The sequence below is a fragment of the Anopheles ziemanni genome, chromosome 3 (assembly GCF_943734765.1).
Source record: "Anopheles ziemanni chromosome 3, idAnoZiCoDA_A2_x.2, whole genome shotgun sequence".
NCBI classification, from domain to species: domain Eukaryota; kingdom Metazoa; phylum Arthropoda; class Insecta; order Diptera; family Culicidae; genus Anopheles; species Anopheles ziemanni.
In genome coordinates this window covers 73,449,107-73,473,831 of record NC_080706.1, presented here as the reverse complement: position 1 = coordinate 73,473,831, position 24,725 = coordinate 73,449,107, and the positions used below count along the sequence as shown (strand labels likewise).

The 24,725-nt window shown below is 43.5% G+C and overlaps 3 protein-coding genes across 3 annotated transcripts; 1 reads left to right on the top strand and 2 right to left on the bottom strand.

Moving 5' to 3' along the window:
- Positions 1-1,216: 1,216 nt before the first annotated feature.
- On the bottom strand, positions 1,217-3,532 carry LOC131287872 (ADP-ribosylation factor 1). Its single transcript, XM_058316961.1, has 5 exons — positions 3,333-3,532; positions 3,067-3,238; positions 2,861-2,970; positions 2,654-2,779; positions 1,217-2,149 (listed from the first exon to the last, which is right to left on the bottom strand). The coding sequence occupies exons 2-5, from the start codon at positions 3,212-3,214 to the stop codon at positions 1,985-1,987; spliced, it is 549 nt and encodes a 182-aa protein (XP_058172944.1). The 5' UTR covers positions 3,215-3,238; positions 3,333-3,532; the 3' UTR covers positions 1,217-1,984.
- A 5,728-nt stretch (positions 3,533-9,260) lies between these two features.
- LOC131289307 (mucin-19) lies at positions 9,261-13,570 on the bottom strand. Its single transcript, XM_058318538.1, has 6 exons — positions 13,248-13,570; positions 12,511-12,930; positions 12,369-12,441; positions 9,916-12,125; positions 9,716-9,854; positions 9,261-9,637 (listed from the first exon to the last, which is right to left on the bottom strand). Exons 2-6 carry the CDS (start codon positions 12,901-12,903, stop codon positions 9,540-9,542), a joined length of 2,913 nt encoding a protein of 970 aa, XP_058174521.1. The 5' UTR covers positions 12,904-12,930; positions 13,248-13,570; the 3' UTR covers positions 9,261-9,539.
- Positions 13,571-14,807: 1,237 nt separating this feature from the next.
- On the top strand, positions 14,808-23,150 carry LOC131285443 (sorting nexin-8-like). Its single transcript, XM_058314299.1, has 7 exons — positions 14,808-15,534; positions 19,746-19,843; positions 19,918-20,009; positions 21,942-22,484; positions 22,560-22,698; positions 22,777-22,944; positions 23,037-23,150. The coding sequence occupies exons 1-7, from the start codon at positions 14,808-14,810 to the stop codon at positions 23,088-23,090; spliced, it is 1,821 nt and encodes a 606-aa protein (XP_058170282.1). The 3' UTR covers positions 23,091-23,150.
- Positions 23,151-24,725: the final 1,575 nt, after the last annotated feature.

Below are 24,725 nucleotides of genomic sequence, written 5' to 3'. Positions count from 1 at the left end.
AAATAGGACAGCAATGGAAACTCAGATATCTAACTTAGTCAAGTTTCTTTGTAACGTTGCAAAATAAACGTCGTGGCGCGTGTCACCCCGCATCGTCACACATTATTGCCAGCATATGGTTACGGTTCTACACCACACGTTAGTGTTTAGAAATAGCTTAACTGAAAACTAAAAGCTGGAGATGAGCAACCTGCAACCCATAACGGACCTTATGGTGGTGCTCGTCACATGTCCTGAAATTCTTCCTTTCACAAAGGAAAAACAGATGGAGTGTGTGTGTGTGTGTATTTCATTTGAATCCTTAATGGTTTGTTGTTTGCTTCGTCTATGGATGATTTTGCTTTTACTTCCCTTACAAATTTGCTTAGTATCCCCCCATCCCACCGTGGAGAAGTGGGAGTACATCGTCGGCGATACGATAAGAATGTTTTTCCTGCAGCTGTAACTGTGCACCCCTGTGGCGGTGTGTATGGGCTTCCTTCCTCCTTCCTGTTCGCTTATCCTTCGATCCTAGATGCGACCCTTAATCCACCCTGCCCTTTGCCAACACAATAATGAGTGGAAAATGGAAGAACTATTTCCCACCCCGGCGCAGCGCGGGAAGAAGCTGGATGGTAAGAATCCTACAATAAAAGCTACGGTTGTTGTTGCTGCTGTTGATCTTCCATCTATCTTAGCCCCACACACCGCACACGACACACACGGTGCTCATGCACATTGTGATAAACCGTTCGCACACACGTTGGATTTTACGCATATGGTGGTTCTTCCTTTTATTATTTCTTGCAATTCTCCCGCTGCTTTATAGTCTTTACCTAAACATTTTGTTTTCATTATCTGTAATTATACATATATATTTTTTCCAGCCATCACTGCACATATCGTCGTCACATTTTTGTTTCGCCAGTGGATTCGTGCTGCTACGAAAGCTATGCCTGCTGTGTTTGCTGATGTTTGCAAAGTTCTTTATCCAGGGATTTCGTGTGTGCCTCAGTGTTGATAACAGTCGATGTAAGACAGCCATATGGAACTAATTGCAGAGCCTACACGTCACAATTCTTTGCAAATTCCTTAAATCGTGAAAACCACGGAAAATTATCGCCATTTAACCGACTTTGCTTCAAACTCAGCACGGACGGAACGGAACCAGGATTTATTACTGTAAGACATGGTTGACGGATTTAAATATTTCACATAAGTGAAATTTTATTTTATTTATCGTGAGTTGAGGAATAAAAAAAAATTTACGAGAGCTTAATCGCGTGCACTTTCAACGTTACGTTACCCATTAATTGGCTTAGTTTATCCGAGACAAAGTTTATCATCTAATATTGCAAATGATAATGAAAGAGGTACATTAGTATAGTACGCGGGGTGAGGCCACGTTTGAAGAACAATTGTTTGTTTGGCAATTGTTTATTTACTTGTATTTTTTTTTTTCCTTTGACGCCTTATTGTGTGCTTATGTGTAGTCTCTAGTATCTTTCCAATGTTTTATCCCCAGACTGATAGTAGCTTAGGTAAGTCTATAACTCCAACCGTTCAATGTGTTAACTTACATCCCATCCCTTTCATCCGTCTCCTGCTGGTTTTTCCCTTCTCAAAAGTGATCATTGAACAATAATTGTTGATCCGCATGAGAGGCCTAATATGACGACATGCAATATTCGCTGCTCGCTGTCTCCCCATCAACGCAACACCAGTATTACGCACCAAGTCCCTGAATAAATCCGCTCGCAAACGACGGCAAACTGCACGACGACTCACCGCTCGAACTGAACGAACTATGGAACGACGAAAGTAGAACTGGCTTTTCTTTTCACGAATGGATGTTGTTTTTCGATTTCTTTTTCTCCTCGTTTTTAGCTGTGTGTGATTTACTGCTGCTATATGCTACTGCGCTACTGCTCTCCCTCTCTCTCGCGTCGCACGCTTACTTTTATGCTGTCTTGCTGTCGGCCCGTTTGCTTGGTGGCTTGCTTGCTTAGCGGTTAGCATTTTTCAGCTGGTTGGACAGCCAATCGAGCCCTTCGTACAGGCCGTCGCCGCTGGTTGCACAGGTCGCCTGAATATACCAGTTGCGGTTTCGAAGCGAATGTAGACCTAGCTTGTCGGTGATTTCTGCGGCATTCATCGCGTTTGGTAGATCCTAATTTTGAGAAGGAGGAAACACATAGGGAAAATGTTGTGAGATACGAAATTTGGCGATGTTTAAAAAAAATCCCAGCACCCACTTCGCTATTATTTTAATGATAAAAGATAAAAAAAGAATAGAACCTACATAACGAAGGAATTAACAAGTGATAATTGGTGGTGGTACAAATAATATTAGTCACCATTATTTATCACAAGGTTAAACGAATTAATATTTAACTCTAGATAATTCTCTCGTTTGCCAAACGAAGCATAACATCAATAACAAAATTGAGGAAGATGAAAATATCAGCGGCGTTGTTGTCGTCCGCAATGCCGTAACAGCAGGTTTGAAAGCATATCTTAACAGTATTAGAATGATTGGTCAAAACCAGAAGATCGTTGCTAACGCAAAAGTGCGTGTTCGTGTCCAGTGGTACGAAAGTAATCCTGGCCATCATATACGATCAGCGAGGTGTAAGGAAGACGAAAGAGTGACTACGTGACGATCGATTCTTACCTGTTTGTTTGCAAATATCAGTAGAACAGCATCTCTGAGCTCATCCTCGGCCAACATTCGCATCAGTTCTTCCCGCGCCTCACCGATACGCTCTCTGTCGTTACTATCGACAACGAAGATAAGTCCCTACGAAAGATATAAATTATAGGCTTCCATTTCTGACACTACTTTCGACGCTAGAGATTGCCAACGCATACGATAACTTACTTGTGTGTTCTGGAAGTAATGCCTCCACAGGGGTCGAATCTTATCCTGACCGCCAACGTCCCACACAGTAAAACTAATGTTTTTATACTCTACAGTCTCCACGTTGAAACCTACCGAAAGGGAAAACCATGTGTTAGTAACACAAGAAACGGAAAGTATGCACATTCGGTCGCGATAGCAACGACTAGTCGTCGCCGCATACTTACCAATTGTAGGAATCGTTGTAACAATTTCACCTAATTTTAATTTATACAGGATCGTAGTTTTACCGGCAGCATCCAATCCGACCATCAGAATTCTCATCTCCTTTTTGCCGAACAATCCTTTGAACAGATTAGCGAAAACGTTCCCCATTGTGTGGTTGTGTGGTAGTTAATCCTGAGAAAGGGAATAGATATGGCAAGAAACTTGTCTTAATCAAACAGTCTCTATTCCAGCCTAGGCTACCTGATGCTTTGTCGTCGTAACTTACCTTCGCACCAATCAACGATATGATCACTTCTCTTAACTTCTAAAAAAAATCTTCACGCGCCCAATAAGATTGTCGTGTGAAGGGGAATGGAATGCGTTACAGGGCAGCCACTAACAACTAAGAAACACAATCTCCGTTTTTCACCCTCTTGTCCTTTTCCGCCCTCCTGTTGCAGGTTGTTTTTATAACGACGAGGAAAGGTTACCTACGGGTTTGATAAATAAGTGAGACGTTTAGTTGACTCGGTTCTCGCAAATGAAACATGATGCCTGAAGCGATGTTGCCTACCGTTTTCTCCCTTGTTGTCCCGTTTTCCCTACGCTCAAGGGATGTTGTTAGTCTGTTGATCAAGGTTTCCACAAAGTCAGGCAACGTGCAGCTACTGCAAAAAAGTACAGGTAGTAAAACGTTAAAAGGTACGTAGAGAAATCCTTTACTGGTTTGGTAATCATTAAATATTGATGTTCAAATATTTTTTAACCGTTCGAAATAATTTAACCCAGCTACATTGAATGAGAATCTATTACATTCATATAGATTGAATTGAACATTGATCATTTAGAAGGCGTTCGATCAATTTCATTGTTGTTTTATGGAAGAAATCAAATATTTCTCCGGTGCACAGGCAACAAAAGCAGGGAGATAGTATGTTCTCACGTGATTTGGCAACATTCTGTCCGACCATGAATCATCAAACTCGTTTCAACCAGACGTTTCTGCCCATTTCCTGTTATTGAACCTCCGTGCTCCTATGTGCCAACGTTTTGGAACAAACTTTTAATTTGTCAATACCAACATGGTGAACATTTTTGTGAATTTCATTAAAAAACTGACATGCGTTATATTTTAACATTCTTAAGGTAAAGCAACTAAAACACTCGCAAGATTCTAGAAAACAAAACAAAAAAACTGAACACTAATCTAATCTTGGTGCCGGCGAACAAACCGTACAAGACCTATGAGCATCTAATGAAACCAACCCCAAACATAGGGGGCAAAAACGGTTTCTTCATTATCTTCTTCGTTCGTACACAGGCATCGATGCGACGCCCGCCGACAATTTTCTACAATGACCCGCGGGACTCTCATGCTTTTTCTCTGTCTTCATTCTGCTCTCCCGCAGGAACCTGATTGACACAGGCGCAACGCCAAACTCCAGCCTTTCGAGCAGACAGCGTACAAACTCCATTCATCGCATTCTGCTGGTTTTTTTTTGGAGCAGCAAGTAAATCGGTTAGTGTTTTCCCATACGCTCCTTTTCCGGTACATCTCATTGTGGTGAAACGTTTCTTCTTCTACTGCTCGAAATACAGCGTGGTAGAATACATAATGATGCGCTGTCGACGATGTTGTCGATGTGAGCGGGGAATGGGCGGTATGCTTCGTGGAAATGCTACGAGTTTCCGTGTGTGTATGTGTGTGAGTGTACATTTGGTAGGTGAATCAGCAACGGTTTGGCTGATGAGTCTGATAGGAAGGCGAAAGCGCTTCTCCCCATGCCTTTATACCATAATTATCCAACAATAGCACGACAATCTTAAAGAGTGAATATTATCATTCATAGGTTAATTGAATTCAACATAATTGATCCTTTAAACCACAGGCGCATCAACTGTAGATAGATGAATTTCTTCTTCCAGTAAAACACAACGCCTACTAGTATTACACCATTTTATGCACCTTACGAGTAACGAAACCAATTTCTACGTAACCACACAAAAATATGATTTAATAAAACAGTTTTCACACTTTGAAACCGTTTTACGTGCACTTCCGTTCAGAAAAAACTTTGCCCGTCCTGATGTGGCATGTCTTTTCGTACACGCAGGTTTCTTTATTGCGCTCTCAGCTTTCGCCAACTCGCACTCCAGGTTTCTCTCTTTCGACTTGACACCAGCAGCAGCAGCAGCAGCAGCTTGAACACGTCAAACGAAGCGGCGAAGAAACACCTACAATATTTACTTCTTTTTCTTCTCCCGCTGATAACTCTGGAAGGAATTGCACACTATTCACGAAGCCTGTGCACGAGAAGGCTTATTGCACCAGCAGTTCAATGGACATTTTTTTTCAATTGCCGTTAGCAGGTTGGTGGCGAATAATGGCTACTCTTCTGCTGCTTTTCTTCTGCTCCCTTCATCCATCCCTGGGGTAGCTGAATCATTCAACACTCCTTTGCAGCGGTGCACGAAGCCCAAGAAAGAGCGAAAGGCAGCTAGATTAACTGGCTGGAAAAGAAGGAGACACCGCGAAGATGAGGATGACTCGCTCCAACACACCTCACGCACGCACACAGGCACACATACCGAGCACGGTAACACAACCACCACGATTGATACGGGAAGAAGCAGCACGACACGGCAGCTACAACCCAAGATGGCGACCGGGACTACCGCTCGGTGACTCTTTCGCGGTTGACGCACGATCGTTTTTCCAGCCCAACGAACAATGATTACACAATGATAACTAGCAATGCCTAGCAACGCAAGGTTTCACTACCTGATAAGAAAGCTTTTCGGTAATTCACTTACGTACTTTCTTAGCTATTCACTGCAAAAGCCCAGTGATCGCGGTCTCGACCTATCCGTCGCTCTTCGCCACACGAATTCTCTCAGTGTAAGTGAAAAAAACCACCTCACGCTGCAAGCTTCCAAAGTTTGACAGTTTCTCTACTGCCACACGGTCGACTCGACGTTGCCACGTCTGCTGCTCCAGACCTCCCGACTGACAGACAGTTGGTTTAGATTGGTTGGTCGGTTGCTTGCCAACTTTGCTCCTGGCTACCGGAATTTGCGATGCGGACGATTTCAGAAGGCAACAGAAATAAAAATTGGTACGAGAAAACAAGTTCTTCAAAGAAACTATTTCCTTGGGTCGGTGAATTTCACTCCTACTCCAAAATGGTTTCTATCTGACTATTGGAAAACTATTTCATCCATCGTACTGTATCTTTGCGGTCTGGTTTCGAAGAAAAATTTGTCACGTAATAGCTGTAGCATTTCGATAAACAGGAAAATTTCTGCGAATGCTAATAACTGGAAGAGGAAGCTAAACATTAAAGTAGGTCAGCATTGTTTTTCAGAAAGCGGAAACGTAGCACAGCTAGGACAAAGAACGCTGCTTGAAAACAGTGCGTCCTTCCCAATCAAGTACACCATATTGAACCGTTTTGTGGATTGCTTCGTGACTCAACTCACCCATCACCTATGTCCTCTCGAACCAGGCACAATAATCTTTCTTATTTTCAAACACTTCTAACAATATAGAGATTTAGATAGAAAGGCAACAAATGTATGAACTTCACTACGGTATGCAGTAACATACAACGAAGATTTTTTTTCACCACGACGACAATGTCGTTTTCTCACCGATGAAAAGTATATCTTGGACAGCTCCTTTTTTTAATATTTTACATACAATTGCATGCTAAATGACCGAACCTTCCTGCACCTGTGAACGCATGTAGGCTGCGTTGGACACAATTTATATTGCAGTCTGCAAAAGATCACTCCCCCTGCGGCCCACAAAAAAGTACGTAGTCCTCCACGTAGCCAAACGCCACACACCTTTTGCCCTCGTCACAATGAAAACTGTTTGCAATCAGTATTTCGTAGCTTATTTCGAACGCTTATATGCTTCAACTTGTTCGCAGAAGAAATCCACCTTTTTGAGCTGTAGATTATCGCCAACTTTCGATAAAACACTCGCCGAATGTAATTTCCAGTGATTTGGATGTTGTGATCCTGCTGCACTCCGGCACGAAAGGAAACTAGTGTTGTACCAATCGGAATTCGGAAGATTCGAAGATTCGATCCCTAGACGGATTCTAAAGATTCGAATCCCATTTGACAGATTCTAAAGATTTGATTCTATTAGGATTCGATTCTGACTCGATCCTAAACTATTTGAATCGACTCACAATGATTTGAGTCGAATTAGTCACATAACGAGTTGATCTAGAGACAATGTACAGGCAAATGGGACTTTGACAGCGACGAAAACCTAGGCTAGCGCAAGGTGTATAAATATAGAAGGTGACTTTATGTCGCTTTGGAAGGGGTGCCATATTTGAGAAGAGTTATGTCAAAAGCCCAATCCTTTTCCGATACCCCCCCTCAATTTATGTCGCTTTGGAAGGGGTGCCATATTTGAGAAGAGTTATGTCAAAAGCCTAATCCTTTTCCGATACCCCCCCTCAAAACCCATATGAATACCCCTGAAGTGTTATGTCAAGTCATGAAATGTCATTTTACACTAGACGACTTCACCTTCTAATTTATACACCTTGGCTGTCATGTAGTACCAGCAAGTTTTTCCATGGCAGATTGCTGGGACTCTTGCTGGAACTACATAGTACCAGTAACAATTTAACCGTCACCCGTTCAACCAAACCTACATACGTAGACGTTCAACCGGACTACCCGGGTAGTCCATACATTTTGTATGGGAGACTCCGTTTTCCTGTACTTAAGACTTAATAACTTTTTATCTAGACGTCGGATCGATTTGAAATTTTCAGTGAAGATACTTGAGGGTGTTTCTCGAAATATTGTATAACCCCGCGTCCACACGGCATAGTAGCGTAGCGATTTTGACACTCCGTCGTAGTGAAAATGTTGGTCGAGAGGCCTTAGCCACGGCCATAAAAAATAGTTGACACTACGACGGAGTGTCAAAATCGCTACGCTACGGTGCCGTGTGGACGGGGGGTAACTTTCATAATTTTAAAAATTCATTAAATTTCTGTCAACCGGGTAACTAATAATATGAAAAATCGGTTACATAGTTTGGTAAGCACGTATGATATGACGGATTGGGATTCGGATGCGAAGATCCGGATCTCAGAATGGATTTGAATCGAAAGGGTTCAAAATTCCATTCTGCAAGGGTTCAAATTAGTTTGAAATAATCTGATCTTTGCTGAAGTTTTACTTTTTTAAATTGTGTAATCATTTGAACGATGCTTCGAACTGCAGCCGATAAAATGAAAGATCATTAGAGGACCAACAGAGATTTGAATTCACCGCATTTTAATTTTATTTGAGAAAACATGTTCAGAGATGGCCAGAGTCAATTATGGTCAGCGATGGTTATATCTTCCACTTCCAAATGGATTCAAGTTTAAAGTGTTTCTTATTTATTTCATTCATTGCATGCACTGAAGTTGGCAACTGGCAACTTGTTCTGTTATCATTTATCTGTTTATTGAAAATTTAAGTGGAAAGGAATTTCCAGCATTTTCGCTGTTTGAACATTGGCGGTGATGAATGTGGCATTTTAATTTCACATTCTTATGAACTAAAAACTATGAGTGATAAAAGTTTCAAGCAATCGGGTTCCGCTAGGTCACACTAAAACTATGTACGATACATTCAGTTAAAGTTACATATGCCTTTGTAGTGAATGAGTACCACCATTTCAGAATGTATGAGGGAAATCTTTAAAACTACTGTAAGAACTTCAAACTACCTGCATAATAGAAAACTCATGATGTATTATTTATTTTAAAAGTACTGTGTGAAGTTTGTTTAAAAAACTTCAAACGATTCACCGATAATGAGTTTCAAACCTGACATCTACTCGCTTAAAAAAGGAATTTGTTGGAGATGCGGAGCAGCTGGCTTCATCACAACCCGCCCGTGGTCGCCCATCACTCTGGTCCTAGCCCATTTTAACGAGTGATATTTTTACTGTTCATTGATCTAGTTGTTACCAACAATTGTATCAAGACAAATTCCATGTCTGAGGGGCGCACAAGGATTTTATATTCAGGATGGACAAGAAATAACTTTGAATTTTCCCACGTTTATGCGTAGGAGATTCCTTTTGCAATGATGTTAAAAAAAATTGTTAAAATATAATCATTTACAATACGGCCCGCACCGTGAAAATAGAAATAAAAAAAAATATAATCATTTATAAAGAGCAGGGTTAATTTGTACAATTAATTCCCAAAAGTTGACACCTGTTTGAGAGCAGATAGCGAAAAATAAAATTATCTTTTAATGATCATTCTTACTAGCCTGTCAATTGTAGCCGGAATTGATTGGTTATACATAAATTGAAATGTATTATCTTTGATTAAACGTTGGGAAAGTCTGATAAATCAATCGTTCACGTAGCTAAAAAGCACTAAATTACGCAAGTCATCCTTAACAAACCATGAACCCTACATTCATTGTCCTTGGAAAGTCGGAGGAAAAAGTCCATTTAGTTAACCAGATTAAGCGATTGGTACTGCTCGTCGTTAACCTCCGTCATCATGAAGCTTCCATCAGGCAGGAGAAGAACAACTCTCCGCGTACCACCTGGTGAAAAGAGCAAAATAACGAGCGTTACCAATTTGGTCACTCACTTCGACATGCATGGGAGATATTTCTACTAACCTGGCGATGGTTGGTCAGCTTGCACCACTTCGGCCGTTATTTGACCATCCTGCGAGTCTTCCGTTTGAATTGTAAGCTGCTGATTGGTGTCAACCGCCTGCTGGTACTGTGCCGCTTGCTCTTCCGTCAACTGTTGTCCCTAAAGATGAAAAAGGTAATGATTTTTGGTCCGCCAACAGCAGACGGATATCATTGCTTACCTCTTGCGGCACAGCAACGGCTTCGGAAACGGCCGCGTCAAGCGTTAGTACCCCAGCGGTACCGGGTTGCGCCTCCTCCTCACCCTCCTGTGAGGTCACTAGCACGCAGCTCTGTTCTCCATCGGCCCCCTGGGCAATCAGAATGGTCTGTCCCTCGGCGTTCTTGCCTGCCACTTGATACAACGTACCGTCCTCACCCGCCACAATGATCGGCGAACCGTCCTCGTTTGTCATCAGTTGCTGGACTTGCATGTCCGTCTGGTCACCGCCGCCGGCCACCACCAGCTGCTGTTGATCGGTTTCCGCTGCTTCACTGCCACTCGCTCTCTGCTGCTGGTCAGCCTCTTCCTTCTTTACTGCTCCTGGTTTTTTCTCTTCAGATTCGTTTTCCGGGCTCGGAACGGGCGTCGGTTCACCTTCCGCCTGACCCAGCACCTTACCGGTCACCGGGCAAAGGGTGAGTGCACGGGGTGGGCTCGGCGGGGTAGGCAGTGGGAGATTGGAGGGAAATCCATCGTTCATCATACCATCGTCTTCGTCGTCGTTCGATGGCTTTGTTTTTGTTGATGAGGTCGTGACGACATGTTTGACGACGTTGACGCCCTGCTTACGGAGTGCGTTCAGCTTCTGTTCCGACGAAGCGGTAGCCGTTCGAACAACATTACTGGGAGTGCCTGGTACTACGCGGGTGACTGGCCGAGGCGCTATTGTGCTACCAACCCGCGGCGTAAGTGAAGAACGCTGCTGAGCCCCGGAAGCGGTGCCCGCCGGTCTCGATGCACCAAGCGGGGTGCTGGGAGCGCTCCCTATCGGTCGCCCTGCCGGTATCCCTTGCCTCTGCAATCCCGGTGTACTGGACACTACCTTTGGTGCCTTGCGAATGGTCTGGCGAACGATTTGCGGCGTTCCATCGACGTTTCGGCGTATGAAGCGTGTCGTTACACCGCTGGATGAGTCGCTGGCAGCCAACGTTGATGAGGAATGAATCGTCACCGGACGCGGGGTGGTGGCCGATGACGTGACGACGGTGGAGTTGGAGGACGTGCTGGTCGTTGAGCCGCTTGCCGGGCTACCACCTTGCTGCTGCTGTTGCTGCTGAGAGGCCTGTGATGATGTTTCTGGTTTGATCTTAAATATACCACCCGGTTCAGACTTTGGAACGATCTTTACCTTTGCTTCCCCGCGAAGTAGAACGCCCCGGTTGATGGCCGTGCCGCCGCCGGCTAGCATACCGACCGGCTTCTTGCTGATACCGCTCGGTACACCATCCTTCGGTGATTTAATGATAACCACCTCAGCTGCATTGCTGTCTTTCACCGTGGCTGATGAGGGGGAGCCCGTACCACCGTTCACGGTGGCGGACCCACCCGGAGACGCTTTGATGCCGGCTCCTGTTGCCGACACAGATACGATCTTTACACTACTGCTCTGGGACACCTTGTTGAGAGCATCGTTGATGGCGCTGTTTGAATCGGTGCGCATCTTCTTCGGCGATTCGCTACCATCCTGGTCAGTCGCGGCGTCGTTTTCGCTATCGTCCAGCTTACGCTTAATGCCACCTTCCTCCGACGAGCCGTCCTGATTACCGGACGACCACAGTTTCACCCGATCAACTGCATTTGTTTTCGAGACTCTGTTCGGGCGCATCGCATTGGACGGGGACAACGGACTGGAACCGGCCGATTGTGTGGCATTGGTACCCGTCGCACCGGCAGGAGTTCCTGGCCCACTGCCCGGACCCTTAGCCTTTTCCTGACGCTGCTGTTGCAGAGCTCGGGCTGCAGCCGCCGCTCGCTGCTCCTTCTGCTTGGCCAGCTGCACCTCGAAGTACTCCAGTACGCTCTGGCACGAATGCAGGTGCGTCAGTGGCTCCCAGGTGTTGTGCTCGTTTGTCATCTTGCTCCACTTGACCAGATACTCGTGCATCTTAATGCCGGGGCTGAAGCGCTTGGCCAGAATTTTCTCTACCTCTTCTTCGGTGACTTCGCCCGTTTTTGGATGGGTACGTTTGGCAATGGATCGCTTACCAGGCACCGTTCCAGGCTTCACTGGTACGTCTGGTTTTTTCACCGCACCGACCACACCCCCACCCACGCCAGGGGTTCGACTCTTTGGATCGAGTAAACCGGGTGAAGTTTTCACATCTCCAGGCTTGCGAACCGGTGTTATGACACGATTCTGAGCATTAACACCAGCTGGTGTTCCGGGTTCTGTGGAAAGGTAACAAAGCATTTAGAATATTAGCAACAACTTTTGTTATGTTTTTGCGTGCTAAATTTAAGAATAGTTCAATACTACTTGTTCTTTTAAATTTTCCTGTATTCAAGTCACATAGAATCAAGCCTACCGTGAGAACTGAAAAACTATCTTCTTTGGTACTTTACCAAATTAGTAAGTTGTGTTCAGTAGGCTGAACATATTTTTTTGTTTAATGTTAACGTGAATAATCTTACTTTGCTCGTCAGTTTTTTCCACGATAGTTTTAGTGATCTTCACAGGCATCTCGTGAAGGCTGCCAGAGCCAGTCTAAAACAAAAAAGAATGATTTGTTATCTTTCATCGAACCGGCTGTCCAGCTAATCCAAAAACCAGTACCTTCCCAAACGACTGTATAGTTTTGCCGGCTACGACCCAGGTGTCGCGCACGGAATCGTCCAGCTTCACCCACGTCTGGTACAGCTTCCAGGAGTTGCCCGAACCGGCCTTCTCATTGGTGGCACCGGGCGTTGGTGCATTCTGCTGCGTCGACTTCCACAGCAGGAAGGCCCACACCTTCGTCTGCGCCTCGTCGCAGTCGTGCAGCGGCGACGTCGAGGATCGCTTGCATTCCGGTTCCTTTTCCTTGTGCTCGCGGAACAGCTCAATGAGATGAAACACCGTGTGGCACCGGCCGCACACCAACACGTCACATTGTGCGATTTCCGCTTGCGCCTTTTTAATCAGATCCGGATGCTTGCCTATATCGGCGGGATCGATTTCTTTGCCCATGGGGGTGGATTCTTTTAAGGCCGGAATCTACGACAATTTGTGGAATAGAGAAATAGGTCAAAAGATAATATTTACCGTCACTGCTTCTGTTGTAAAAACATTTAGTAAAAAGAGAGCGCCCGCTCCCTTTTTTACATTTTTGCGCCAATACAAATGTCATGCAGATCAAGCCAATTATTGTTATTTTTATTCGCTTGTTAAGCAAGGTACGTAGAATCTTAGAATCGATGTGTATAGCTTCGTTGCAAGTATCTTAGATGGGCACGATTGCACTGCTGGCGGTGGCTTTTTTTATTTTTGCCCTCACAATCCAGCTGCACCAAAAATTTTCACCGAAAACTTACCTTGACGAAGAAAATTCAACCACTATGCCCAGGAGAAAAATCACTTAATGATACGGTTCCGTGTTGCCTGTTGCCCTTTTCAGCGCGGTCTCGGCGACTTTGCAGTGATGCGGTGACTCCTTGGATTTCGATCTTGTCCCGTCTACCGCGATTATCGGGCGAAGCGTACTTTCTTCACAACAATCGGCACACTGTGAACTCACGGCGTTCGGTACACCGTGAAATATCACCATTCAGCGGGAAAACTACGAGGAAAACACACAAATTTGCGGGGAACGACGAGAATTCGGTGTTGCAAACTTTTCCTGCTCGGTCGCTTTCTTGGTTCGTTCGCTAGTTTTGTACCGGGAGCAAAGCTACTGGCAAAACCCTAACCAGCTGCGTGATGCGTCGTCGAAGATTCAATGGCGGCGGTCAGTGAGACGTCTGTCAAATAGGATACGATGGCTGCGTACGCTCCACGCGAGACGCCATTATGCCAGTGATGGCTTAAAAGGACCGTTGATAATGTCGTTCGAATGTTTCAATTGATACATCAAAAACTGTTCGATAATTTTCTTTTAAAGTAGATGAGATACGGAATCGATCGTTTATTGGTGCATATTGATTTAGAAACATACTATCCTAAACCAAGATGCTAGGATTCGTATTTGAACCGACGTAAAGATTAAACTCTTAAATATTAATTTCAAAGAGTCCATTCCACTTCCCAGTTCTCGGGATATTTGTTAATCTAGTAGAAAAATCTCACGTTTCTTTTTGGTTGTTCAACAAATCCGTGATTTGCAGAATCGTTTATTACATAAATTTATTCGAGTCTTGTTCGAATAGAGGTCATCGAAACGGTATACCGATTTTTCCCGATCAAGTGTCCATACACGGAATGGATGTGTTGGTGCATACCATGCGATTGTGTTCGTAACCCTCTAGGTTTTGTAAACGTTTTGTTTTCATTCGAGGCGCGTGGTTCATCGGCGTTGGTTGCGTGTTTGTGCTTTTCCGTTTTCCTTACCGCGCGTGTGTTTTTCCGTGTCGCCCTCTGTTGTATGCTATAGTGCAATTTTCTTCACCGTGCAAAGAATTCAAGCGTCATTAGATTCGGACCGGCGAGTGTGTTGTTTTCCTCTAGAATCGCTCCCCCTAGAATGGACAAGTGGGTGTTCGTTGCCTAGTGCTAAAATACCTCTCTACCGTGGTACGTCAATTTCGCGCAGCACGGCAGGTGTGCAAACGGGTTGGTGCATTGAACAATTGCATCTTGGTGCAGCGTGAAAACAATTGCACCGCCGTATTTCCCTTTCGTGTCACGCGAGCGTGCGATGCAATCGGAGCGTCAGTGGCTTGAGGCGGAAAATTATTGATCGCCCTGTTTGGCATCTCGTTTGCATCTCGACCAACGTGATAACTTCCTAAAGATTCGAATCTACGTGTTGGGATTGCATAAAGCAGCGTTTTGCGGTGCGGTATACCAAGCGCAAAAGCAAAATATTGAGGGACGTGTGAAAAACGGGTGGCATCGTTCGTCGTCTAGTTCCAACGCAGGGCCTCACAGCGCGCAATATGCCCGTCGTTGTGGAGACAAATTTTCATCAGCAACCAGTAACAGCATCCCTCATGGCAGTTTCGCCTGGCGTAGTGGTTGGCGCACCGGAAACCGCCCCTATAGCGTTGATGGAAGTTTCGAGCCGCTCGGTGGTAGAAGAAGGCAACCAGGGAAGGCTGGTTTTTTCCACCGGTGGTGGTCGCGAACCGACCGCTGCCAACCCGGTCGACACGACGTTCACTAACGGCGCCGGTGGTGGAACAAATAGCGCCAGTAACAGCACCGGTACCGGCACCCCCCATCCAGTATCGCCGTGGAATGGCACACGTACCCGTGGGCAGTCCCGGTCACCGTCGCTCGGGGACACGTTCGTTTCGGCCGCTGCCTCGTCCGATCTGCCCTACCCGTCGTCATCCTTTTCGGACAGCTCGGACGATTCCGACACCGGACCCGAGGCGGAGGAAGCGGAATTGCTCGACGTCAGCGTGACTCGCAGTGCGTTCGGTTACATTACCACCGCCACCATTACCTTGAGCGGGAGCCACAGTTCTCTTGATGCCAAAGATGTCATCGGAAGCGGACAGAATCAACCGGAGGAAAGGTCGTTTGCGGAGAACAGAAACCTTGCGGTGATTCCCACCGTGTCATCGGATACGGAACAGGCGGGAACATTCCTCTCCGCAGGGCATGCACCGTCACCGTCCTCGGAGTCGACCTCTATTTCGATGTCTATAGGCTCGGTTGGTAAGTTTACATGTTCGTTAAGGAGAATGATTGTGCGTTCCAGGTTTAAGAATCATGTGCATAAACCGCATGTATTTAGTAGCAATTAAAATAATAATTATGGAATCATTAGCACGTACTTTGAAGAGACCAATTTGAGGTTCCTTCTCATGACAACTGAGATGATTTTCAAAAGATCAACGAGTCCAATGAAATCCAAGAAAATGTTCCTAACATATTAACACTACTCAGCTTTAATTTTATGAAACCGTTATCATATGAAACGTGCAAACAACTCGAGCATCTTCTTCTTTTTGGCGTAACGACCTCTTGGTCATGCCTGCCCGTTAAGGGCTTACGAGACTTGTTTCCCTGTTGTACGTGGATAGTCAGTCCTCTCGTACAGGGGAGGGTCCGGTCTCGGTTGGGATTCGAACCCACGCCGTCGAGGCGGTGAGCCCCGGCGCTCACGGGCCGATTTTCTAACCGGCGCTACCGCTCGGCTGTCGCGGACCCCCCGAGCATGGAGGGGTTGAAAACAAAACCGATACTGGTTTATGATGATTAAATTATAGCTTGGTTTCGAATTGTTTTGCGGTGCTAGGTCTCCACTCTTGTCCAATAAATGGAAATCCTTAACCTTCCATTCTAATTTATCACGCTTTCCGGTTGATCACAGTATTATTTGACCGCTGTTCATTCTCATTGTAGTCGAACACGTGCATAGCGGTATTTCCGGTACCACCAACCATCGTCATCGAAATTTGTTTTGCATTCCACTTTCCGGCTGATGTCCATCGACGATTTCCGACCGCTGATAACCGAGAGCGGTGTGTGGAAAGTGGCTGATAAGAATCACCACTGGTGGCAGAATTGGTATGATTTGCAAAGAGACAGAAGCTTTTGGTCAAATTTTGTCACAGCAAAACCAGTGAAATGCTAATTTAAAATTTACCGTTACATTCGCCGTGAAGAGATATTTGTGTTGTGGAATCTTTTTAGTCTTCTGCAGATGCCTGATGTAAACCTGTTTCGCTAAGTTCAGATACTCCTCGTTTGTTTTGCCGAGTAGTTTTCAAACAAACAAATCTTGACGTGAAGCTATAGAAAAAACAACAATCTGGAGCGAAGTAGGAAAATCGGGAACACTAATAAAATGTTATGCCCGACTTCGACATTATTTGCGCTATTTCGTAGCGTATTAGTTTTGAATGCTTTTCTTTTCTGAAGTCTAAAATAAAACCTATCCCTAAAGAACCGTTCCCTTTTTTAGGGTCGATCAGTTCAGTATCACACAAAGATAAGGGGCGTTTCAATGCCTTCCACTCCGTACACGAAAATTTAGCAGCACAACCGGCTACGAATGATAACAACAACAGTAACAGTACAGCTCCTCCATGGCCACTTCTGCTACCACATGATCATGAGCTTGTTTGCGGAACAAATTGACATGGAATAGCTTTACCTTCTGCCACCCCCAAAACGACCCTCGTATTGAGAAAGTGTTTCCGATTGACATACATTATTTTAAATTTATTTTTCATTTGTTGAGTTCTGTTTCGTTGCACAAATGCACTGTTCATTGCAAGGAAATTTAATTAGTTTGAACTTTAAAACCGTTTTTTGAACTAGAAAAAGTAAGATTACGTTATGTTGGAACCGTACCGCTCGGCAACCAACTTGTTTGTTTGCACAGATGTGCCATCCACACCGTTTTGAGGGAAAGGCTGGTTCGAGTGGTCTGTTTCAGTACGTTGAGATATTTTTCAATGGTTTTGAAAAAACTCTGTCACTGAGGGCAAATAACTATGGTGCCATTTCGGCACGCGGAAGGTGGAGCCATAATAACATGTATTCTCCCAGCTTCGATTCGATGATTGGAAATCTTCACCATGTAACGTTCTCCGTGAAAATTTTTTAACAAACGTCAATCCGTCAGATCACATTAAGTGTAGCCATTCGGCAAACAGGTTTTCGATACCCTAGGCCCGACTCGGTGCCAGTGAGCATGCGGAACCGAAAACGATAATTAGAATGCCAGACAGGTTTTTGGACCGTCCGGCGCGTAGTGATCGTTAAGAAGTCCGTAAATGTGTCGGCTTTAGCCGACAACAACGCTTCACTCGTGCCTTCGCCACTGTCTAGGTCGAGACTGGCTTCTGTCGGTGGCATTCAAAACAAAAAACATATATATTTCATCATGATATCGTTTTGGCGCAGACCGGGTACAATTGTTATGAATTTTGTGTGTAATTACGCGATTAATAATCATTAATAATCGTTGTAGACCTATTTTTAGTGGCAAAAAATTTATTAATTTATAGAATTGATTAATAAACAGTGATTAATGATTATAGTAGAAAGTAGAAAAATACCAAGATCACTTGGTTATTACAAAACATGCTTCGTCAGATAAAACTAAATAAAATTCATACGTACGTAAAAAGCTACTTACCTACAACATGCTACAAGTGACTCATCTGTGTTGAAGGAAATTTTGATTCCATAAAAAAATAAAATGGTATACCTTAGTAGGTCATACCGGACTTGCCAAAAAACAAACACGTAGTTTCCAACAGATATAAAATCTGTTGTTCAACGTACCTCTACCTTAAAATCTCATTGAGGTAACACTGAACGTGGGGGACTTCAAATAAACACGTTTTACGGTTTCTTTTTTTTATACCCTCGTTTTTCTCACGAACCTGTGATAAACTGAGAAGGAGTGGAAAGATTAACTACGTAAAAAGATGAAACATTTGTCTGACATTGATGCACAGCTCGAAAAAAGAGAGGGTTGGTGGTGGATTTTCGATGGGATAACAATTGCTGCAGTACACGCACGGAAGTATCTGTTGCCATTTTTGCATCCACATTCCATAGAAATTTGTGTCAAGGTTTTCAAGTCAACTATTAACCTCAATACCTTAAAAACGTTGCTCAATCGGATGGTATTTTCTATTGGCTTCTTCTATTTTGTAACTGAAATAATATATCATAATCGAAAAAAGTTTTGCCTTTCATTGCATTCTGTTGGGATGCGCTACATCTTTTCGACTTTCGAGCTCTTAAAAAAAATGGCAATCCAATAGCAAGATTTCCTCTCATCGTTGATAATTGGCCGTTAGACGTTTTCGACTTTTTGCGATAATCCGGAGGGCTCGACCCTCAACTGCATCGGGTGCCGTTGTAGTGAGATAATCTTATTTTACTTTCTCTGTGCTTATTTTTGTTTTTACTGCACAGATTTCAGCTCCAATTTACGTAACGCTGAACTGGACAAAAAGAAGTTCGGCTGAACGGCGTCAGGTCCTCTTAACTGATAACCTTTTATTGAAATTGGCACGTTGGAGTTATAAACGGATCTGCGTGAGAAGATGTGCGAGGCGCGTTATCTGGTAGGGACAGTATAAAATAGTTTTTCTCAAGGTTTCGTTAACTCGTGGAATATTTGGCTTCTATCCATCTCCCCCCTTGCAAGATTCGCGGTCTTTACAGGAGATTTCAGGAATTGTTTTGATTTAAATTTTTATTGTACAATGAAAAGTATGATCAAGGATCAATCGCGAAGGGCAACTCAGGTTGAAGACACTTTGAATTCAATTTCTCACTGTACGAAAAACGACTGTGCTCTGTATGTCTAGTATATTTAAAATAAATTGATAACCTATTGCATACTTGTAGGCGTCTCAAAACCAGTAAGCCTATAGTTTTTCTGAACAACACTACAACCCGTTTGAACATATAATTTAAAGGCTGTTTTATTTTACGTTTAAAACTCAAATCGAAATGGGGCCCCCACGTGACGCAATGTGTGAATAAAACAAAGTCCTTGCTTGATTTTTTTGTTTGGCGTCTGATATTGGTGTCCTCCATCCTGTATGAATAACCAAGAAGCCATTATCAAACAACCTCACAGCGAACGAATCACAAAATCCTTTCAATAACGGTTGTCAAAGTGGTTAAAAGGATTATTGAACCTGTGAGGATTTTCGTGCAGCTATCAGTCATGGATTGATTAAAAAAAAATAAACAAAATAATAGTAGTTTACCTGGCGTGAGGAAGCAAACATTCAGATTTAAGCTTAAACATCAAATTATGCTGTTCCACGGCGATAATGATTGGTCAACAGGAGGTACTGTAAATTTTCAATGTTACCGAAATCTATAAATGATAATCTGAAAATTAGGAGTCTCCAGTGGTGTGTTGATGGCTTTCTTTCTTGTTTAAGGTGAAGACTCCACCGTTCGTGACTTAAACGAGCCTCATGTAAGCGTGAAAATTATTACCGAGAAGAAAGGACTCTTCCTGAAGCATTCCGAATACGAGGTAGGAGTGACAGTTCCATACGGACTGCGTTACCACAAAGCCCTGAGTTGCGTTGACCCTGTGCTATTTTTCAGATCAAACTGAAGGGCGCCGAGAAGCCAGTTCGGCGCCGATACAAAGATTTCGTCACGCTCCATGGATATCTGGCCGAGAAGTATCCGTATCGGTAAGTGAAAACACGGGCTGATCAAGTGATCAAGTGGAACAGCATGTCACGGCCATGTATGGGCCCATGAACGTGCTTTCGAGTGGAATATTCGCACGTAGGGATGAAGTGTCCCGTGAAAATTAGCCACCGAAATGAGAAACGAAGCATCAGTATGAGCTTGGATGGTTAGGAAAGACCGTTTGACGGTTCCTGCGCTAGTGTGTTTTGGTACCCGTGCGCAACGAATCCGATGGTGTCAGCTGATATCACAACCCTTTGTCGCATGTCTTTTTCATCCAAGTTCGATAATTACCTCCTACCTGAAAGTCGTTACGGTTGCTGGCAAAATAACAGTTATTTTAATTGCAAGATTGCCAAGCTTCTGATGACTTGTACAAAAGGTAATTGTCACGACGCCAATAATTTTTTCATACATAATCATGTTGAATCTCTACACGAACACGCAAGTAGTTAAACGCTTAGCTCTTATGGCCTTATCACACTGGTCACCAATGGTGGCTTTGCAAAGCCACCGAACTGTCAAAATTTAGTTTTGGCATCCAGTTTGACATAATGGTGCCTCTTGGTAGTGTGATAAGGCAGGTCACCTGGGAGTGGGAGTTTATATAATTCACTTTCGGTTCATGCGGCTTTCGGCAGTTTAAGATTAAAATACCGAAATTTTATAATCTTATTATGCTTATAATTGATCTACTACATATTTTAGCTTTTTTTTATGTATGGAGTTCTGTGTACACTAAAAACTCGACCAATACTGAACCGTCGCTTCTGAAACTTTTCACACATTAAGTTTAAGTACTGCAGATGTTGTTGAAGGTTTGCTTGATCACTATTTTTTGATAAAATTATCTAAATTTTACAATTTAAACTCAGTTTTACTAACACTAACAAAACAAGCATGTAAACAAATGTCAAGGTGTATCCAACATAGTTACCCTAAGGTTTATACATCACGGGGAAATTCATGAAATTTCATACATTTAAATTTGCCGTTATTGTAACTAATAAATTAATTCAAACTTTCAAGTAAAGAGTAAAACCATAATTCTTTTCTCAATCCCTTTGTTACCGAGCAACGCCGGGGCGTCAAGCTAGTTATTAATAAAATTAAAAAACATGAATCACTTTCAAATCAAGCTTAACATGCCAGATACAGCAAACTCCACACAATGACAGCTCGGTGATACGGGTAAGCTCATTCACCAACGGACCCCCAGCCACTCCAATGTCATTCGTTTTCGATGGTCGTTTGACAATCCAGTGCTTTTTCCATGCCACCATTGGTGACCAGTGTGATAAGGCCATTAGATTTCGATACCGTACCAAGAAGAAACCTAATTGTTAAGTCCATTTTGCACGATAGCAACTGTCGTCGTTTGATAACTTTCAATGCTCTGGACTACAGATTTGGTAACGCCGTTTCTCCATGTACGGCACCTTCCTGAACCACTTCCTGAAACCAAGGCATAGTTTTCAATAATTTGGCTTAGTTTAGCCAAAACACCAAACTCCTGTACAAAATAATGGCATTTAATAAGATATGTAATGAAACTATTGGTAAAAACAACAAAGCATCTTATTTTTTGTAACGATAATAACAAACAAAATGCTATTGCATGTAAGATTTAACAAAATGCTTCATTTAGCCATCAAACTTAAATGTTGCCGAACAACGCAATAACTATCCACACCGGGGAATGTTAATTGAAATAAAAGACGCACTCATGAAATAGTTTTTGCTTTTTTGTTAATGGAAAATATTTGGTTTATTGTTTAAAACTGTCATTACTTTAGCTACACTTGTAATGAGTTTAAAAGAATAAAAATACTTCCAAAAACGATTCGGAGGTTTGTGGTTTAAAAGATTGCCTTGCTTGATCTGCAAACTAATGGTTGAGTTTGTGTTTTGTACCCTCTCTCTCTGTTCAGCCTCCTGCCGACGCTACCCCCCAAACAGTTGATGCTAGATGCCATGCTTGAAGAAAGGCGGCGTGGTTTGCAGACATGGCTCACGATCGTGTCGCTCCATCCGGTGCTGGGATCCAGCACTATAGTGGGAACATTCCTCCGGGATGCTACCACCGACTATCAGTACCGGTTGCGAGTGGCGTATGAGAAGCAAATGGACGAATACGCTCGACTGCGACCGGATGTGCAACTCCCGGCGGAAGACATGGACGCACTTGCCGAGGGACGAACTCGTATGCGGCGCGTTCAGGATGATATCTGTCGGTTGAAGGAGCTGTTCGATGATCAGACGTTCCGTAATGAACAGGCATTATCCGAACGGACTGAAATCGCTGACATACTGAAGAATACTGCCATGCGTGAGTCGTTCCCCGACGGAACGTTTGAGCATATGTCCACGAGCATGCGGCTCGCCACTAGACAGTGCGAACATAATGTTCGGGTTCAACAGCGTGCCACTACGGAACGATTGCACGTGCTGCTCGAAGTGTTGCATGCCCACAGGTTGGTCGAAAAAGTTGAGGCGCTATAAATATGAATTCATTAGCTTTATTTTTCTACATTTGATGGTTTTTGCAGTCTTCTATGTGAGCGAATTGAGAGAGGTATTTTTGCTGAACATCAGAAAGCTCGCCTAAAGTTGGCCAGCACTGACATCTCTAGCAGTAGTCGCACGAAGACGATCACAGCCACCTACAACCATGGACCTTTAGTGATGGTAAAACCGATAGGACATTTTGGGAGAAACTGAGGTGGTTAAAGGAGTTAAAATATCGTATTAAACATTTTACTTCAGCCCCCTGATGGTTTCGTTACATCCACGGATCTTACCTTGCTTGCCCGCCGGTCGGCATTCGCGCTCAGCTGTGCCCGGAGCGAAACGGAACTGACCGAAAGGTACTTGGACTCGCTACCCTCAATTCTGCTGTCGTTCGCGCACGAGGAACAGCAGCACCATCAGCAGGTAACGGTTGCACACAAGGCCAGCACTGTTGGCGCTCCAGAACGAGCTACTAACCGGTGAAACATATTTCATAAACCTTTCTTTCACTCCAGATGTCGAAGATATGGAATCGGTTAATAGTTAGCGAGTCCAGCAGGGTCAACTAGGAAGACTCTCCAACGCAAGGCATGGACGACGCATTCTTTCAACCAATCTCTCCATCAAACCAGATGAAATTGATAAGATAAGTTTTTGAAGACGAAAGTCACAGAGTAATGTTACAGAAAAAAGAGATGAGTTATCGTTCTCATATAGCCAAAGGAGCTAGGTTCGAATTTATTGTAAAATACGGTGCTTTACATCGTGAAAGTATGCAGTTATGTTATAGAAATTCGTTTTTTTAAATGAATTATATCGATAACATAGCTGCTAAAGATAAACAGTAAAGTGATTGTAAGAGAATACTATTTTTAGGATACTTTAAAGGGGCTTTCAGTTAAGAAAAAGTACGGTTCAGTACACTATATGATATTCCAAATATAACATAACCTGCACAATTAATAAATAGAACAAGTTAAAACAGTGTAAGATTTATTATGAGTTCTCCGCTGCCCTTAAAGCACAATACAAATAGTTATGAAACATTGAATGATTAAATGATATATTCATTGCTTATTCTTCTTTAGCGTATTGAACGGCTTCGGTCAAGCATGCTCATAAGGAGCTTACTAGACTTTTTACCTTTAGGAGGAAGGGTTCGGCTTCGGTCGGGATTCAAACTCATATCAAGGTGGTATCCCAGCGCTCGTGGGTTGAGTCTCAAACTGGCCGAACCGCTCTGGTGTCCTGGATCCTCTAAACAATGTGTACCGTATTTTAGCGCATATAACAACTTTCCCTGATGTTTCCAATGTAACAAACGTATGTTATTTATGAAATAAAAGGGGTTAGTTATGCACGCTGAAAAACGGTGCTGCAAACATTCGAAAAATATTTCTAACATATTTGCCTCACTCTACCACAAACTTTATAAATTTTATAAAAATAGCCTTACTCTTTTATACCCAAGTTGTCTGAAAATATCGTATGACCTGAAGAGACAAAATCTACCCATTCCTACATCGGTATCAATTACGGATCGTTTTGAGTTCTAACTCTTCCATATACAGTTAGTACACAGCGCTGGTTTAATAACTTATTCTGCCCTACTTCACGCGTAGTAGGAGCATTCAGTAATGTAGGATGTGTGTGCTGCTGGTTATCGCATTGCAATCCGTGGATTTTCCTTACGTTTTCGTAGTGCTAGCCAGGTTTCTGTAATTTGAAGCACAAACAAAAAGTTACATAAGTTATATTTATGTGATCATCTGGAGCGTTATCGAGGGAAGCAACTTACGAGTTCGTTGTTCTGTATTTCAGAGGGCTCGTCTGGTCTTTTTCGATCGTGCGGTAAAGACCACGACCTAACTACTGCATATACGTCTCCGGGTTAATCAATGGACAGACACTCCATCGCTTATATCCTGGAGCTTCACGACATGCCACATTCATCATATGCGCTTAACTTAAACGGCTCTTACGAGAGTTTATCCATTGCAAAGGCTGTTTTCCAACTTATCACGGCACACATGATTCGGAGTCTAGAGGCTAGAAATTGCTCATAGTTGTGCAGTTTTTTTGTTCGTTTTATAACACGTAGATCATGTTGTACATGGCAAAGTGAGCTCTTGGAACGGAGTTTCTTCAATGTCAACAGCTTGTGAAAATGAATTTTCGCACAGGAGAAATCCGTAGGTCGCCCA